Source organism: Oncorhynchus gorbuscha, linkage group LG12, assembly GCF_021184085.1.
Source record: "Oncorhynchus gorbuscha isolate QuinsamMale2020 ecotype Even-year linkage group LG12, OgorEven_v1.0, whole genome shotgun sequence".
NCBI classification, from domain to species: Eukaryota; Metazoa; Chordata; class Actinopteri; order Salmoniformes; family Salmonidae; genus Oncorhynchus; species Oncorhynchus gorbuscha.
In genome coordinates, this window is record NC_060184.1 from 28,090,718 (window position 1) to 28,110,137 (window position 19,420).

The 19,420-nt window shown below is 40.4% G+C and overlaps 1 protein-coding gene across 1 annotated transcript; it reads left to right on the top strand.

Moving 5' to 3' along the window:
• Positions 1-1,001: 1,001 nt before the first annotated feature.
• adgrf3b (adhesion G protein-coupled receptor F3b) lies at positions 1,002-18,914 on the top strand. The gene is made up of 18 exons (XM_046291693.1): positions 1,002-1,100; positions 10,310-10,370; positions 10,837-10,849; positions 11,076-11,204; positions 11,318-11,470; positions 11,701-11,765; positions 11,918-11,976; positions 12,119-12,240; positions 12,627-12,854; positions 13,044-13,280; positions 13,488-13,628; positions 13,796-13,992; positions 14,282-14,452; positions 14,535-15,857; positions 15,965-16,006; positions 16,149-16,184; positions 17,202-17,278; positions 17,430-18,914. The coding sequence occupies exons 1-17, from the start codon at positions 1,078-1,080 to the stop codon at positions 17,265-17,267; spliced, it is 3,066 nt and encodes a 1,021-aa protein (XP_046147649.1). The 5' UTR covers positions 1,002-1,077; the 3' UTR covers positions 17,268-17,278; positions 17,430-18,914.
• Positions 18,915-19,420: the final 506 nt, after the last annotated feature.

Genomic DNA, 19,420 nt, shown 5'->3' on the forward strand with positions numbered 1-19,420 from the left:
ATCTTACTTAATCTACCCGGCCTTTGAACTACTCCCCTCTGGGTGCAGGAATGCTCCTGCATTCGTCCCAGTCATCAGAAACAGAGCATTGGGGTAGGTGCATGTCTGACATCAATGTGTGACCAATTATAAAGCTACTTTTATATGGTCAATTTCAGAAAATTATATATAACATTAACATACTGTTGGCAAGTAGGCTTTGGTGTAATGGGATGTTTTGCCTTGTGTGGTAGATTTTGTGGGTTTTGTGTCATGACAGTGTTTTTAGCCCAAACGGTTCAGATGCTACAGACAGAAGTCGGCACATCAGCTTTACCTACTTCAGATGAGTCACGTTCAGACGCTACAGACAGAAGTTGGCACATCAGCTTTACCTACTTCAGATGTGTCACGTTCAGACATTACAGACGTTTTCATTCAATTTTCTGGATGTTTCATGGTCTGACAAACACCGGAGTAGCTTGACCACCTTCCACCGCAGATGCGGAAGTCTGACAGGCAGATGTGGTGGGTATTTTTGTATTACGTTGCTAAGACTGACACATGGGTGCGTCAAAAGACTCTTAATTAACCAGTGTTGAAGTAGCTACGAGGTGACTGTGGCTCAATACAGTCAGGCCTCATCAAGTACTGTGTTCTGTAATGTCTAGCTGGTAAATATTTGCAATAAAAGAACTAACCACATTGGGCCTCTCACTGTTCCACCTGTCTTTCCTCAATTGAGTGTATAGTATTTAAATGTATAGGAATTACATGTAATGTCCAGGCAAAATGTCCTATTTATATAGTTTGTAATCTCCTGAAAGGAAAAGCTGGATTTGGTAGCCAAATGTGGATGGAAAGTTGAAGGCCTGAAGGCCTGTGTTGACCAGTCCAGATGGCATTAGGAGATACCAGCCATGCAAATGGCAGGGGACACTTTTTCACTTCTTATCGTCATCTGACGCATCTCTTGTGCTGCTTTCAAGCTTTTTTCACTGTGAGTGTTCAGTCTACCCTGAAGGCCTCCTGGTGATCATGGATTACAAACTGCATCCCACCTGTTGATCACTGGTTTCACAAGTAAAATCCAGGTTTATGAGCAGATTTCTTAAATCAAGGTCAGTATCTCCTCTTCCTGAAAATATATTATCTTTCATAATTTCTATGAAGGACTGCATTTACAAATGGTTCATACTGCTTAAGACTTGGTGGTTGCCCTGTATATTCTTATAGCCGCCACCGATCCCTTTTCCCTTGTCTGTTGGTTTAGTCTTATTAGTTGCACCTGTTTCTTTTGTGTTTCTTGATGTCTGGTGTATGTAAGCCTGTTTGGCCAGTTGGGGTTTGTGCGGGAATATTTTGTGTTCACTGTCGGGTGTTGGATGTATTTTCTCTGCGGGTCAGTGTTTCTGCGCATGACCGTTTTTGTGCCGGAGAGACGTCTGTTATTGAAGCCTCTGCTCTCTGCGCCTGACTCCTACCTTCCACAGCTAGTAACCCGTGACAAATATGTAGTTTGAAAATAACTTTAAACAGAACATTTTATTGTGTGAGTGAAACATTTTGAATATTGTGACATTTTTTTAAATTTAGTTACCAATAATTAGTTAGGCTAGCAGAATGGCTGTATTGTATTGATGTTGAAAAATAGTTTACTTTTAGGGGAGATTTCCAAGACCCAAGACCTAAAAAGTGCTTTCAATTGAGACACTTCAGTTTATTTCTGCTCAAGTTCTTTTTAAATAAAGTGAGCTTCAATAGACCGAAAAGAGGTGTGTCTGGAATAATGTAGCCTGTTTATACAGGCTGCTTCTGCATAGTATTCTGTTCTATTCACACTGCCTGGTGTACCATCTCATTAATGCTTAAATGAATGTCATATTGAGAGGCCATACATTACTTTATAAAAGTGGCTTAATGACTTTTTCTGTGCTGTGATAACCTCTAAACGCACCAGGAGGTTTTGTACACACTAAAAAAAGTAGGGTTCCACAAGTGTTCTCTGGGAAGGGTGATGGTTCTTAATACAAATCTAATTTTATTGGTCACATACACATGGTTAGCAGATGGTAATGCGAGTGTAGCGAAATGCGAGTGTAGCGAAATGCCTGTGCTTCTAGTTCCGACAATGCAGTAATATCTATATCTGCGGTAATAAAACATGTGGAACCATACCGATTCAATGGTTCATTGCCGTTCAAAAAAGGGTTCTATCCTCTTTCAGTGATTATAAACATGAAGGGGTGGCTTATTAGAATATATGAGGCATGGTAATAAATACATGGGGAACCATACTGACTCAATGGTTCATTGCCGTTCAAAAAAGGGTTCTATCCTCCTTCAGTGATTATAAAAATGAAGGGGTGGCTTATTAGAATAATAATAATAATAAGCATATGCAGTTACAGTGGGGCAAAAAAGTATTTAGTCAACCACCAATTGTGCAAGTTCTCCCACTTAAAAAGATGAGAGGCCTGTAATTTTCATCATAGGTACACTTCAACTATGGCAGACAAAATGAGAAGGGAAAAAATCCAGAAAATCACATTGTAGGATTTTTTATGAATTTATTTGCAAATTATGGTGGAAAATAAGTATTTGGTCACCTACAAACAAGCAAGATTTCTGGCTCTCACAGACCTGTAACTTCTTCTTTAAGATGCTCCTCTGTCCTCCACTCGTTACCTGTATTAATCACACTTCAAACTCCACTATGGCCAAGACCAAAGAGCTGTCAAAGGACAACAGAAACAAAATTGTATACCTGCACCAGGCTGGGAAGACTGAATCTGCAATAGGTAAGCAGCTTGGTTTGAAGAAATCAACTGTGGGAGCAATTATTAGGAAATAGAAGACATACAAGACCACTGATAATCTCCCTCGATCTGGGGATCCACGCAAGATCTCACCCCGTGAGGTCAAAATAATCACAAGAACGGTGAGCAAAAATCCCAGAACCACACGGGGGGACCTAGTGAATGACCTGCAGAGAGCTGGGACAATAGTAACAAAGCCTACCATCAGTAACACACTACGCCGCCAGGGACTCAAATCCTGCAATGCCAGACGTGTCACCCTGCTTAAGCCAGTACATGTCCAGTCCCGTCTGAAGTTTGCTAGAGAGCAAACACACCGCCCAGGCAGCGAAGGAGTGGCTTCGTAAGAAAACGTTTGACCTCTGTTATTGCCAACAAAGGGTATATAACAAAGTATTGAGATAAACTTTTGTTATTGACCAAATACTTATTTTCCACCATAATTTGCAAATAAATTCATTAAAAATCCTACAATGTGATTTTCTGGATTTATTTTTCTCATTTTGTCTGTCATAGTTGAAGTGTACCTATGATGATTACAGGCCTCTCTCATCTTTTTAAGTGTGAGAACTTGCACAATTGGTGGCTGACTAAATACTTTTTTGCCCCACTGTATGTGTGCCATGGCGGTCTACACTGGAAAAAATGAAAATTCTTTAATGGTTCATCCTCAGCTCTTAAGGTTCCTTGGAGAACTCTTATGCGATAAAGAACCTTTGAGTTAAGTGTGAGGTACTTGACGTGGCATCTACGGTTCTTCAGAATTCTAAAAGTTTCTTGAAATATATGGAAGCCTACAAATGTGTTCCTTTCATATCAGTTAAATTAACACTGTAAAGAAGTACAATAACCCCCAGTGTAGATGTCAATAACCAGAGTTTAACCAAAACTACACCCATCCCTATATTTCCCAGCATGCTCTATTGCAGTTACATTTTTAGAATCGTTTTTAGCAATATCAACATTGCCTTCAGAAAGTATTCAAACCCCTTGACTTTTTACACATTTGGTTGAGTATTAAATTGAGATTTTATGTCACTGGCCTACACACAATACTCCATAATGTCAAAGCTTGGTATGGCAAGCCTGAATAAGTTCATGAGTAAAAATGTGCTTAACCATAGTGATAGGCATTCCGGCTCTTTTCAGTGAGCCGGCTCATTCGGCTCAGAGGGAAGGGATGTGGCCACTATTTGAAGGGGCTCCTCCAAATAGGATCGGACCTCCATTATGGCATCTGCTGAGGGATTCCTTCGTGCTGCATCCCCAGTTGCTGTCTCGTTAAACAACATCCAAACAGCAGACATTTGTGGCACTACTGCTGGTGCTTCTGCTCCATCTGATCCCTCTTCTTCCTGTTGCCCTGGTGCCTGAGCCAGCTGACTGATGGGGCTGTCCCTCCCTGCTGCTGAGGTTATTCTTTGAAGAGCCTCATCAATCGCTCTGGCATCACTAAAGGCTAACTTATTAAACCTGGGGTCAAGTGCAGCGGTTTCTGATGGCACGTGATTATATTCCATTCTGTGGAACTTTCTGTCCATTGATGAACATAGGGTGTCAATCAACCATGTCACATGTCCTGTGGTTACATTTGCATCTCTCTGGCGACTGGCTGTGATTCGCTGCAGACCCTTACACAGAAGTATAATTTTTGAGGCTGTCACATAGCTGGAAAGAGAGAACAGTAACTTATTAGTTCAGGTTCATGTTTTGTCTACTGATACTACATTCTCATCTACTGCTCATATACATATATAAATACTGGATTCAATAATGATGTAGTAATAACTGCTTACTGTACCTCTCTCCACTGATCTCCACCGTGACCTGCTCAAAGGGCTCCAGGACTCTGCACACCACCTCCCATTCCTCTTGGGTCAGAGCATCAACAGGTGCATTGGCAATGGCCAGGGTAGAGATGATGGCATCCTTTGACTCAAGAAACTGCTTCAACATAAAACATGTTGAATTCCACTTTGTAGTGCAGTCTTGTTTAGGCCTCAGCTCAGCCATCCCCATCTGGCGTTGTGTAGACTTTAGTTTTTCAGCACCTAATGTTCTTCTGTGGAAATATTACACAGCTGCTTTCACTTTGTCCACAGTGGGCTTCATCACCTTCAGAGCATCTCTTATAATCAGGTTGATTGTCTGGGCAAGACATGGGTGATGGGTCCATTTAAACATTTTCATGGCTTTGGTTATGTTAGCTGTATTGTTGCTAACACAACAGACCACTTTTCCATCTACTTGCCATTCTCTGGGCACTCTCATCAGTTCCTCTGTCAAGTTCCCTGAGGTGTGTCTGTCGCTGAACTCAAAGCAGTCCAGAAGACAGCTAGACATTGAAAAATATTCATTGAAGTGACATGTAACCAACATTTAAGAAGTGGTTACTCTTGATGTCCAGCAGTCAGTGGGAAGGCAAACTGCAGTAGCTTTTTGGACTCTTTCCGCACTGAAGCCTGTGTGCTCTCGTACAGCTGTGGAATAAGTGATTTAGAAAGGATTTTCCTGCCTGGAATTGTGTACATTGGATTTCGACTATTGCTATAATTTCTAAAAACCTCTGTCCTCCACGATCGAAAATGTCTGGAAATCGGTGGCAGTCATTTTAGCCAATGCAACATCAATTTGGCCTTGTTTTGCTACAGACATAGACTTTGGCATAAACTGGTCCATAGAAGACTGTGTTGCTGTGGGTTGGGGAGAAGGCCTACTTGACTGAGTGGATACATCTCCATGTGTGGAGGTGCTGGCTCCACCACTATCACTAGCTAGCTAGCTTCACAGTTGGGTGCACAGTTCGCATATGCCGCTGTAGATTGTGCATAGAACTGGCTTTATATGAGATTTTGTTTTGGCAAATTCTACACTGTAGAACTCTACACTGTGCTCTGTACACTGTGCTCTAACACTGTGCTTCAAATCAAATCACATCAAATGTATTTATATAGCCCTTCATACATCAGCTGATATCTCAAACTGCTGTACAGAAACCCAGCCTAAAACCCCAAACTGCAAGCAATGCAGGTGTAGAAGCACGGTTGCTAGGAAAAACTCCATAGAAAGGCCAAAACCTAGGAGGAAACCTAGAGAGGAACCAGGCTATGAGGGGTGGCCAGTGCTCTTCTGGCTGTGCCAGGTGGAGATTATAACAGAACATGGCCAAGATGTTCAAACGTTCATAAATGACCAGCATGGTCAAATAATAATAATCACAGTAGTTGGAGAGGGTGCAGCAAGTCAGCACCTCAGGAGTAAATGTCAGTTGGCTTTTCATAGCCGATCATTAAGAGTATCTCTACCATTACAGCCCCTGTAATAGGGTTAGAGGCAGAGAATCCCAGTGGAGAGAGGGGAACTGGTCAGGCCGAGACAGCAAGGGCGGTTCGTTGCTCCAGAGTCTTTCCGTTCACCTTCACACTCCTGGGCCAGACAACACTCAATCAAATGATCCACTAAAGAGATGAGTCTTCAGTAAAGGTTGAGACCGAGTCTGCATCTCTCACATGGGTAGGCAAACAATTCCATAAAAATGGAGCTCTATAGGAGAAAGCCCTGCCTCCAACTGTTTGCTTAGAAATTCTAGGGACAATTAGGAGGCCTGCGTCTTGTGACCGTAGCGTACGTGTAGGTATGTACGGCAGGACCAAATCAGAGAGATAGGTAGGAGCAAGCCCATGTAATGCTTTGTAGGTTAGCAGTAAGACCTTGAAATCAGCCCTTGCCTTATCAGGAAGCCAGTGTAGCGAGGCTAATACTGGAGTAATATGATCAAATGTTTTGGTTCTAGTCAGGATTTTAGCAGCCATATTTACATTTACATTTACATTTAAGTCATCATTTAGCACTAACTGAAGTTTATTTAGTGCTTTATCCGGGTAGCCGGAAGGTAGAGCATTGCAGTAGTCTAACCTAGAAGTAACTGAAGCATGGATACATTTTTCTGCATCATTTTTGGACAGAAAGTTTCTGATTTTTGCAATGTTACATAGATGGAAAAAAGCTTTCCTTGAAACAGTCTTGATATGTTCGTCAAAAGAGAGATCAGGTTCCAGAGTAACGCCGAGGTCCTTCACAGTTTTATTTTAGACGACTGTACAACCATTAAGATTAATTGTCAGATTCAACAGAATATTGCTTTGTTTCGTGGGACCTAGAACAAGCATCTCTGTTTTGTCCGAGTTTAAAAGTAGAATGTTTGCAGCCATCCACTTCCTTATGTCTGAAACACAGGCTTCTGGCGAGGGCAATTTTGGGGTTTCATCATGTTTCATTGAAATGTACAGCTGTGTGTCATCCGCACAGCAGTGAAAGTTAACATTATGTTATCGAATGACATCCCCAAGAGGTAAAATATATACCTTGAGGAACACCGAAATTTACAGTTGATTTGTCAGAGGACAAACCATTCACAGAGACAAACTGATATCTTTCCGACAGATAAGATCTGAACCAGGCCAGAACTTGTCTGTGTAGACCAATTTGGGTTTCCAATCTCTCCAAAAGAATGTGGTGATCGATGGTATCAAAAGCAGCACTAAGGTCTAGGAGCACGAGGACAGATGCAGAGCCTCTGTCTGACGCCATTAAAGGTCATTTACCACCTTCACAAGTGCAGTCTCAGTGCTATGATGTGGTCTAAAACCAGACTGAAGCATTTCGTATACGTTTTTTGTCTTCTGGAAGGCAGTGAGTTTCTGCGCAACAGCTTTTTCTGGGTCAAGGTTTGGCTTTTTTAAGAGAGGCTTTATTACTGCCACTTTTAGTGAGTTTGGTACACATCCGGTGGATAGAGAGCCGTTTATTATGTTCAACATAGGAGGGCCAAGCACAGGAAGCATCTCTTTCAGTAGTTTAGTTGGAATAGGGTCCAGTATGCAGCTTGAAGGTTTAGAAGCCATGATTATTTTCATCATTGTGTCAAGAGATATAGTACTAAAACATTTGAGTGTCTCTCTTGATCCTAGGTCCTGGCAGAGTTGTGCAGACTCAGGACAACTGAGCTTTGGGGGAATACGCAGGTTTAAAGAGGAGTCCGTAATTTGCTTTCTAATAATCATGATCTTTTCCTCAAAGAAGTTCATGAATTTATTACTGCTGAAGTGAAAGCCATCCTCACTTGGGGAATGCTGCTTTTTAGTTAGCTTTTTCGACAGTATCAAAAAGAAATGCTTCCGACTCATTTTCCAGCTGTTGTTTTCACAGCTGTCCTTCCTCTCTCTCCTAGGCTGCTAAGTGTGTGACTGTGAGTGAGTTGGCTCGGCCCTCCCTCACGCATCTTTGGTTCATTGGTTGACACTGCGTGTCTGATTGACAGGAACAACAGGTGAGGCTGTTAGTCTGAGCAGACAGTCTGTCTGCGCTTGAGAATTTAGGCCTATATTATTTTATTTATTTGTTCGTTCTTTGAATTAGTTAATTCTATTCATTCAAATCTTTTGATTATTCATATCTTAATTTTATTATATTTTTATAAATAGATTTGGCTCTTCTGATATGCGAGCCGGCTCCCAACATTCACTTACAAGAGCCGGCTCTTAACAAGTCACATAATAAGTTGCATGGACTCACTGTGTGCGCAAACATAGTGTTTAAAACATGATTTTTGAATGACTACCTCATCTCTGTACCCCACACATAAACTTATCTACAAGGTCCCTCAGTTGAGCATTGTATTTCAAACACAAAATCAACCACATACACCAGGGAGGTTTTCCAATGCCTCGCAAATAAGGGAACCTATTGGTAGATGTGTAAAAAAAAGGGGGAAAAAGCAGACATTGAATATCTCTTTGAGCATCGTGAAGTTATTAAGTTATTACACTTTGGATGGTGTATCAATACACCCGATCACTACAAAGATGCAGACGTCCTTCCTGACTCAGTTGCCGGAGACAAATGAAACCGTTCAGGGATTTCACCATGAGGCCAACGGGTGACTTTAGAACCGTTGGAGAGTTTAATGGCTGTGAAGGGAGAAAACTGAGGATGGATCAACAACATTGTAGTTTCCACAATACTAACCTAAATTATAGAGTGAAAAGAAGGAAGCCTGTACAGAATAAAACCATTTCAAAACATGCGTCCTGTTTGCAACAAGGCATTCAAGTAAAACGGCAAAGAATGTGGCAGAGGAATTAACTTCATGTCCTGAATACAACGTATAACACGGGGCAAATCCAACACAACACTTCACTGAGTACCACTCTTCATATTTTCAAGCAATGTGGTGGCTGCATTATGTTATGTGTATGCTTGTGATCGTCAAGGACTTTAGGGAGTTTTTTAGGGATAAAAATAAACGGAATAAAGATAATCACATGCAAAATCCCAGCGAAAACCTGATTCAATCTGCTTTCCAACAGACATTGGGAGACAAATTCACCTTTCAGCAGGACAATAACCTAAAAGACAAGGCCAAATGTACACTTGAGTTGCTTACCGAGACAACATTGAATTTTTCTGAGTGGCCTAGTTAGAGTGTTGACTGAAATCGGCTTGAAAATCTATGGCAAGACTTCAAAATGTCTGTCAAAGCTATTTTTTTAATAATAATGTATGATCCAGGTGTGCAAAACTCTTAGAGACTTATCCCGAAAGATATGTATTGACTCAGAGGTGTGAATACTTATGTCAATTTGATATTTCTGTATTTCATTTTCAACACATTTGCAACATTTTCTAAAAACATGTTTCACTTTGTCATTATGGGGTATTGTGTGTAGATGGGTGAGAAACAAATATTTATTCCATTTTGAATTCAGACTGTAACACATCAAAATGTGGAAAACGTTAAGGGGTTTGAATACTTTCTGAAGGGACTCTTCCCGACATGTAAATGATTGAGAGGACATACAGAAAAGTGTACATAGTACGTGCATTGTTCTGGGTTTTGTTTATTGATCAGAGAGATTCAGTGCACCATCAGCAGTTCAGCAGGACAAGCTCACTGCCTGCTGTGTTTGTGTTACGGGGAAAATGCAAAGTAATGCAAAGGAATGTTTGTCTAGTTAAATTAGGACTTTGTGTACTTCAGGGAAAGGAGCACATGAGATAAGAGGTTAGTAATGGTTCTGAAGTGTATTCGTTATTTAAGTAGCTACCTCACAGGGAAATATTAAAAAATAAAATAAAATACATTCCCAGAGATGGATAATAACGTCTGAATAGAAGAATAAAAGCAACAAATAGACACAGACTCAAATGAGACAAATATAACAACAATGGGAATGGACTATCAATAATAATATATATGCCATTTAGCAGACGCTTTTATCCAAAGCAACTTACAGTCATGTGTGCATACATTCTACGTATGGGTGGTCCCGGGGATCAAACCCACTACCCTGGCGTTACAAGCGCCATGCTCTACCAACTGAGCTACAGAAGGACTATCAGAAAAGTGATGTTATGTCTTCACTTTTTGTTTCACTCGACGAGCCAAACATTGTAATTAAGTAATGTGTCCAAATGATTGAAGCAGTGTCCATCTTCTTTACTTCCATCAGACAAACGATGTGGGCCAGAGCTGTAATACTTTTCATTGGTGTGTTATTCCATTACCAGCAGGTAAGCAGTACATTGTAATGGTATTTGAAATGAGCCGGTAAGACAATTTACACAGGAGCCATGGATGTTAGCCAAGTAAATCAAGTATAGCACAGATAAAAACAAAACATGTTATAGAGAAATGGAAGTAACCTAATTAATGCATATTATCTCACAGATTAATTCTAGTGGTCAGAGAGGGTGTGGTATATGGCTAATATACCACGGTTAAGGGCTGTTCTTATGCACAACGCAATGCAGAGTGCCTGGATACAGCCCTTAGCCGTGGTATATTGGCCATATATTGCTATTATAAACTGGTTACCAATGTAATTAGAGTAGTAAAAATAAATGTTTCGTCATACCCGTGGTATACAGTCTGATATACTATGGCTGGCAGCCAATCAGCATTCAGGGCTCAAATCAGCCAGTTTATAATGTCCCTTTAGTGATGAAATATAATGTGTCTCTCTCTTCATTGACACAGGCCTTAGCAGTGGGTGAGTTATTTATGCATTTCTGTCTGAATACATAACAAACCAAGCAGCTTACTCTCTATGAAAATAACCATAAAGGGAATACATGAGGAAAGGTGAAATTACTAAGTAACTCACACAAGTAGATGCACACTTGGAGACCCTCTCCTCTTATCATTTAAATCAGAAGTCGAACAGGCTCTCATGCCTATTTGCCAAAATGTTTCCATCATGTCACTGATTGTTTTAGATACCTACATGGCTGAGTTCATGATAGAAAGCAATGCTACGTTGTACGTCTCTGGTGCTCTATCAGCAATCAAGCAAATAGCAACACCTAATACAACAATGACTATTGAACTGCTTGAACTAACAACAGGTACAGTATCACTATTTCTACCAAATATGGTTTCATAGAGAAAAATGTGTTTAAAATGATTCTCTATCAGTGTTTCGTCCATAGCCCGATTGATAATGTGTGTTTCTTTGTAGAATGTAAAATTGTCGGGAATGCTTCTACGTGTAACTGTTCATCAGCGTACATCTGGAGTAACGACGTGTGTGACAATTTCCAGTGTTGCAATTACTCATATTGTAACACAAATATTTCTGACTACCCAGCCCTCTGCATACCCAAAGTGAAAGGTACTATTGCTGATACTGTTATTTCTGCTATCATTCTTCTATATGATCAATAGCCTAGCCCTAGTTGATACTATTAAACAAGTATTGTCTTGATTCCTTCTTCATTGTGTCATTGTTGCTGTTGTTTCTACTAATTGTCATCCACTGCTATTATTAATGTAGTTATTGTTATTGTTGCAGTGTTACTGTATATTTTACACTATTGTAATTGTTTGTTTTTGTTGACGTAGTTCGCTTTAATGGAACAGTCCAAGTGAGAATAACAATTAATCAAACTGATACTATCAAAAAACAGGTACATTTGTATTTTTATTTGAGGAAATTCAAATGAGCTGAAATAGTAGTTTTGGTTGTGATAAAAATGATTTAACATGTATAGTGAGTTAAAGTGACACCTGAACACACACTATATGTAATATTGATGCTAAAAATTCTTTTTCATCTCAGCTTACAGATTGTTTTAAACAAATACATGGGTTTGAGTGCCTCAATGTGTCTGGACCGAGGTAATGAAATCTAAATGTATTGGATCTATTTTCTCATTGCTTAATATTTGGCAGAGTGCTTGTTTTTCTCCCCAAAGGTGCAACATCAATTTCTGATTTTGTCTCCCTTTCACCCATTGGCAACTCAATACGGACACATAAGGGATGGTGGACAAATTGTTGATTTCAAAGTGGATCTCAGTGTCATATTTCTGACTGATACACTTGCAAAAATAATAGCTGACCTGGAACCTACTGTTGGCAAAATAGCTGTTGAAACATCAGGTAAATGCCCTGCCCCTTCCAATACAGTACAGCCATTTCACGTAGTGATATTAAGACCATGAGTAGATCTGCCAAAAACACCGGGGCATTAGGCTCAGATAAGTCACACGAGAAAATATTATATACAGTATATATATATTTTTAAAAACGGAGTCTCTGCACACTCTAATCAGTTGTAGTTTCAGAGTTTAACTTGCTAAGCTTTCGATACTATGATGACCTTCGCCGGACCATACAAACAGGTGCAGAGACAGTTTCATACTGAGAAATGTGGCAAGGATTATGGTATGAAATAGATTGTTATGTTGGAAATTATTACGTAAAGCGTGTAAGGATGTATTGTATTATTTATTGCATTGATACTGTATGTTTTTGCTTTTCCACAGGACTCGTGAGCATTCAGTATCCATTGGGCACAGTGAAATTCTCCTCAACACCGACGCTAAACTGCAGATTTGAAGAGAAAACAAACGGCTCTTGGAACTGGAACCTGTTAAAAGGAAATAAGACATTTGATCTGAACACTGGAAGCAGCATAACAGTCTCATTACCCAATGAAACGCCACACAATTGTACCACAGTCCAAATTATAAAGTTGTCAGGGAACTGGGCAGGTGAGTCTGAGAGACCTATGATGCTTGCCAATATAAGTTGAGGGTGTAAGATTCTATTTCATGTTTATGAAGCCATTGTAAATATAGCATCTCATTTTGTTCGATGCTGAAATAGGCCTACTGTTGGTAATGTGTATTGCTTTTTGAGCGATGATTAACTATTTTACCCCTCTCTTAATGCTTCTGAAGGGATTTATAAGTGTGGATTTTCCAAAGGGTCCATTGTGCACGCAGCCACTGCAGAGTTGAAGGTAGCCCTGCTACCAGATAAGATCACCATGACGATTGACCCACTGACTGTAGAATGCCAAGATGCAGTGCCTCCTGTGACAGTCACTGCAACCATCGATAACAGCACAGAGCAATACACGGTCACTTGGTCATACCAAAATAATCTCCAAACTCCAAATCTCCAAACTCAACCAGGTACCAGGAACTCTTAGTCTTGTGTCTTGCACTATATATCACCTTGTTTATTTTTTGTGCTCAAAATGATTAAAGTTGCAGTAACTTGATAATAAATAAGCAGTTGCTTATCAACAGATAGTTTGTTGATAGTATGACCATCTGTAGAGCATCTACAGATGGAAAACCTTCACTATCCAAATAAAGTGTTACCACATTCTATTCTAGTACCACCAGCGGGGATAGCCTACACCACAGTGATATCTATAAATTGCAGTCCATTAAGCTCACCCCATGTTGTCATCGTCAGCTTTACAAACCAGATGGATGAGATCAAGAAAGCAAGCATAAATATCCCAGTGATATATGGTATGTTCAGATTGTATGAGTCCATAAAAAAAGGGAAAAAAGGAAAAGCCATACCAGTTAAATACTATCCCTCAAATGTGATTGGTTAAAGTCCCCTTACATCCAGAAGGGATGAAGAAGATTAGGCTTAATTCCTATTAATACTCTTTACTGCTGTTTATATTCAGCTCATGACAAGAACCAGGCTTGTCCTGAAGAGAATAATGTTTGGCCAAAAACCCCAAAAGGTGTGACTGTCACCATCCAAAAATGTGAGGTGAATAGAGTTGGGTACAAAGAGCGGACATGCAAGGGGCCTGAGTGGATGGAGGTGCTGGATAACTGTATCAATGAGGAGCTCAGCAAAGTTGTCAATGCAGCAGCAGTGAGTATGACCTTTCACCTTCTGCACTCACACAACTCTTATACTGTGAAGTTGATATGGAACATTGGTAATGTTTCGGTGAATGCCTACATTTTCTGTAAAAGTGCATTCCTGCCATTTAGTAATATGACAACACTACTCATGGGTTGGTCATATGATATATCACATTCTTCAACGACACATCCAGCCAATGGAATGCTGTGTGACTCGTGTTGAAATACTCTGGGCCTGTAGAATGTGTTGGTATAGGAAACCAAGTTACTATTCCATGTTTGTTTTTACATCACAGAATTTTAAAGAGGGACTTGGGGCCACTCTTCAGGTTGCTATTCAAATCTTTTCTGATTTGAAAAAGAGCATGGTTGCTGACTCAGTTGCTGACCTGAGTGCATCCATCAATGTGCTGGATACCATGTCGAGTGCATCAAAAACCATCACCCTGGATAACTCCATTTTAGATGTGAGCCATACCCCAAATAACTGTTATACAGTCGTGTACAATATATCTCATACAGAAACATAAATGTATATTTATTTTTCAGACATTTCTTGATGCAGCGAGCAACATGTTGAATAACACTTGGAAGGCAGTCAACAAAAGCCTTGAATACGACATGTCCTCAAAATACCTCACGTCTATCGAGGGTCTAGTGAATAACATCAAAATGAATACCAGTGAGGGAAATGACACCCCAAATATACAACTCAAACTCTGCAATGTTCAGAACGGCACATCTTGCAATGACATTGTGTTTGGTGTAGAGGTCAAATTGGCCTTGTCCTCGGGAATAGTGAAAACTGTGGGAGTAAAAAACCTAGCTGACAAATTAAACAATTCTAAATTCTCAGACTATAAATTCCCTAGCATTGTGGTGTCAGCCACACTGCAAAACAGCAATGACTCCAAAATAGACATCAAATTGGACTTTCCCATCAACCAGTCGATGACTCAAGACTCCAACATCCTCTGTGTGTTCTGGAATACCACATTGAACGAATGGTCTGAAGAAGGCTGCAAGTGGAAGAAAGGGGTCAACAATAGAAGCCATTGCGAGTGCACCCACCTGACCTCTTTTTCAGTGCTGATGTCAAAGATCCCGGTGACCCTGCTCTTTCTGGATGAGATCACCTACGTGGGCCTCGGCGTGTCCATCTGCTCCCTCATCATCTTCCTCATCATCGAGGCGCTGGTGTGGTCGGCCGTCGTCAAGTCCAACCTCTCACACTTCCGCCACACGGCCCTGGTCAACATCTCTCTGTGCCTGTTACTGGCCGACTGCAGTTTCCTGGCCGCCTGCTTCCCCAGCATCAAAACCTCTACCTGGTGCCTCGTCCTGACCGTGACCAAGCAGTACTTCTTCCTGGCTATGTTCTGCTGGATGCTATGCCTCAGCATCATGCTACTACACCAGCTCATCTTCATCTTCCACCCGCTGAGGAAGAGGGTATATCTGCTCCTGTCCACCATCCTCGGCTACATCTGTCCCACAGTGATAGTGTCAGCTACCTATGTGTACTACAAATACACAGGGAAACCCTACCACAACACGGAAACCTGCTGGCTCACTTACGAGGGGCTTCTGAAAGGGTCCATTCACGCCTTTCTTCTGCCCGTTGGGACGATTATTTTGATGAATCTCTTCTCCATGGGTGTTGTCATCATGACACTCCTAAAGTCCACTGTCTCTGATGGGAGTAAAGCCGATGAGAAAGAGGCAGCCAAAAGCATCATGAAAGTGATGGTCTTTTTAACGCCAGTCTTTGGAGTAACATGGGTTTTGGGATTCTTTGTGCTGCTCAGTGATATCAACTCACCAATGAGTGTTCTGATGAATTATGCTTTCACCATCATAAACTCCTTTCAGGTACTTTGTCATCCATTTTCCATTACAGATATTCCTGTCTGAAATTATTGAGTGAAACTAGCTGTAATTAGTTTTTACCATTGTATTCATTGTGTGATGTTTTTCAGGGCCTCTTCGTTTTGCTGACTGGATGTTTTGCAGAGAAAAGGGTATTTGTCCATCCTTAAAGATATAGATATAATATAAATTAAAGATACAATTGAATAGTGTTACAATAGTGAATAATGTATACTAACTGTATAGATATTATGTACCCTTACTACTACTCCTTCTTTGTCATGTTAATACCAGGTGAAAGATGAGGTGTTGAAACTTTTCTTGGCTAGGGTGAGTTCTGCTCTTTTTTTCCCTGCTTTTGTTGTTTTCCTTTCAAGTGGTGTTGGAGGGCCAGTAGGAGGCACTCTTTCCTCTGGTCTAAAAAATATCCCAATGCCCCAGGGCAGTGATTGGGGACACTGCCCTGTGTAGGGTGCCGTCTTTCGGATGGAACGTTAAACGGGTGTCCTGACTCTCTGATGTCATTAAAGATCCCATGGCACTTATCGTAAGAGTAGGGGTGTTAACCCCGGTGTCCAAACCATCACGGTCACCTAATAATCCCCAGTTTACAATTGGCTCATTCATCCACCTCCTCTCCCCTGTAACTATTCCCCAGGTCGTTGCTGTAAATGAGAACGTGTTCTCAGTGAACTTACCTGGTAAAATAATGGATAAATGTGTCAAATGTGGTTAAATCTTTCTTCAAGTTGCTCTTATACCTGTGTAGGAATGCTATATTTATGCTAGTTACAACATTGTACTTCCATAGTACTATGGTAATTGTCTTGTAATGACATAGTAAACTTTTTACCAATTTAATTAGAGCAGTAAAAATAAATGTTTTGGTATACCGGGGCGGCAGGTAGCCTAGTGGTTGGACTTGTAACCGGAAGGTTGCAAGTTCAAACCCCCGAGCTGACAAGGTACAAATCTGTCGTTCTGCCACTGAACAGGCAGTTAACCCACTGTTCCTAGGCCGTCATTGAAAATAAGAATTTGTTCTTAACTGACTTGCCTGGTTAAATAAAGGTAAAGTAAAAAATACCTGTGGTATACAGTCTGATATACCACGGCTATACCACGGCTGTCAGCCAATCAGCATTCAGGGCTCGAACCACCCAATTTATAAAGGCTGTTAAATAACAAAAATGCCCTGTTCTATTCCTTTGTAATTAGAAAGCAAAGCAAAATAAAGCACCATGTATCAATATTGTAGTGTAATTACAGTGTTACTACACAGAAAAGCAACATAGTGTCATGTGTTACTGAAAGCACAGATATAAATCTGCCCACCTCTCTCACCAGACACGTACTACCAAAGGGACAAGTGAGAGTACAAAAGACCTGACAAAGTCCACTTCAAATAATTGATGAACATCAAGGTTTGTACAGTCTTGATACAAGACAAACATGTGCTAACATGTGCTAAACACCTACCTCTTAACTCCTCCAGCCCTTAATATGGGCTGTAACAAAAGTCTGCACGATTGGGGAATGAAAGACACTGTACTCATCATATGTTTTCTGCCTCAGAAAACAAGCTATATTCTGGATCAAGCTATATACTGGATCAAGCTATATTCTGGATCAAGCTATATTCTGGATCAAGCTATATACTGGATCAAGCTATATACTGGATCAAGCTATATTCTGGATCAAGCTATATACTGGATCAAGCTATATTCTGGATCAAGCTATATTCTGGATCAAGCTATATTCTGGATCAAGCTATATACTGGATCAAGCTATATTCTGGATCAAGCTATATTCTGGATCAAGCTATATTCTGGATCAGGACCAACCCATATGTCTGCCTACTCTCACCCAGACAGAAACATCCACCTGGTTGTTTCCTCAAAGGGATGGCTGTGGTTTAGGTGATGTTTAGACAGGTCTTATCATGATTTCATTATATTATGTCAATTACCTATCAAGTTTCATATTAATATCTGAACTCCTAGACATGAATCAATTGCTAAACACATCTTTGTGATTTCCTGTACACTTATTTTCTACAAACAGTACAGTAGCATACTATGATGTCATAATATTACTGTTGTGTTGGTCAATGGCATTTGGTTAATAATACTAATGATTCAATTGATTGAGTTTTCCTGTACTTGCATTATTTATAACTGTAGATTAACTGTGGCAATCAAAGTTATTGTAATAAAGGAAGGCCAGGATTCCAGGCATGTTGTAGACAAACACATTGCATACTGACAAAGTCCCTTTTAAAAGCTATTTCCCCAACATTTGCAAAGATCGCATTCACGGTAAACACTGCAGATATTGGCTCAAGCTGAAATTACCTTGAAAATGCCCCTCAAGTGCTGTGCACTTGTAGACAACGTGCCTTTGATTGAATCCCGGCCTAAATGTCTTTTTTAATCTAAACCCGCTGCCACCAATTCATTGTTTGGAATATAGGAGTATCATTTGTGGCTGTAGAGCAAATGCATTCATGTAATAGAATGAGAAACCTAGGGATGGATTCAATCCATTTTGACAAAGTGTCGTGGAAGATCCACGTAAAAATGTTCAGATCTTCAGTGCTACGGAATGAATAGAGCCCCTAGATTAACTAGCTTTATTAGGGAAAGGTAGTATCTACATTAGTCTATGGTCTCGATTCAATCCAGAGTGTGATTGACATTTAAAGGCAATGTTCCCACATTTCTCAGAGACTGCAGTCACGGTAATGTCAGTCCAATCGGAAATTGCCTTTAAATGTCAATTACGCTGTAACATGAATCTTCCGCAGTCTGAATTAAATCTGAATGAAATCTAGCCCTTTGTTAATGTTTATTTTTTACATTGTTATCTGTATGTGTGTGTGCTCTTGCAATCATCTAATAATCAATCAAATAAAGAAACATAAATCTCACAGAAGCAATTATTGTCACGCCTTGGTCATTGTATTTTGTGTTTTTGTTATATGTTTGGGTAGGCCAGGGTGTGACATGGGTTTATATGTTGTTTTCGTATTGGGGTTTGTATTAGTTGGGATCGTGGCTGATTAGGGGTGTTGTTAGGCTTGGCTGCCTGAGGCGATTCTCAATCAGAGTCAGGTGCTTATCGTTGTCTCTGATTGGGAACCGTATTTAGGGAGCCATGGTTTCGCTTTGTATTTCGTGGGTGATTGTACCTGTCTCTGTGTTGTAGTCACCAGATAGGCTGTAATAAGTTTCACGTTCCGTTCTGTTGTTTTTGTATTTAGTTTCAGTTATTTCATGTACCGCGTTTTCATTCATTAAAGTCATGAGTAACCAACACGCTGCATTTCGGTCCGACTCTCTTCCTTCAACAGACGAACGCTGTTACAATTATTTCATTATTTCATTCAGGCTCCTGAGTGGTGCAGTGGTCTAAGGCACTGCATCTCAGTGCAAGAGGTGTCACTACAGTCCCTGGTTCGATTCCAGACTGTATCACATCCAGCCGTGATTGGGAGTCTCATAGGGCTGCGCACAATTAGGCCGTCAATGTAAATAAGAATTTGTTCTGAACTGACTTCCCTAGTT

Bases quoted from the DNA above. Each gene is read 5' to 3' on its own strand.
- adgrf3b (XM_046291693.1), top strand. From the start codon at position 1,078: ATGAGCAGATTTCTTAAATCAAG. The intron at 11,766-11,917 runs GTACATTTGTAT...TTTTCATCTCAG, and splicing joins CTGATACTATCAAAAAACAG to CTTACAGATTGTTTTAAACA. The intron at 13,629-13,795 runs GTATGTTCAGAT...GTTTATATTCAG, and splicing joins AAATATCCCAGTGATATATG to CTCATGACAAGAACCAGGCT.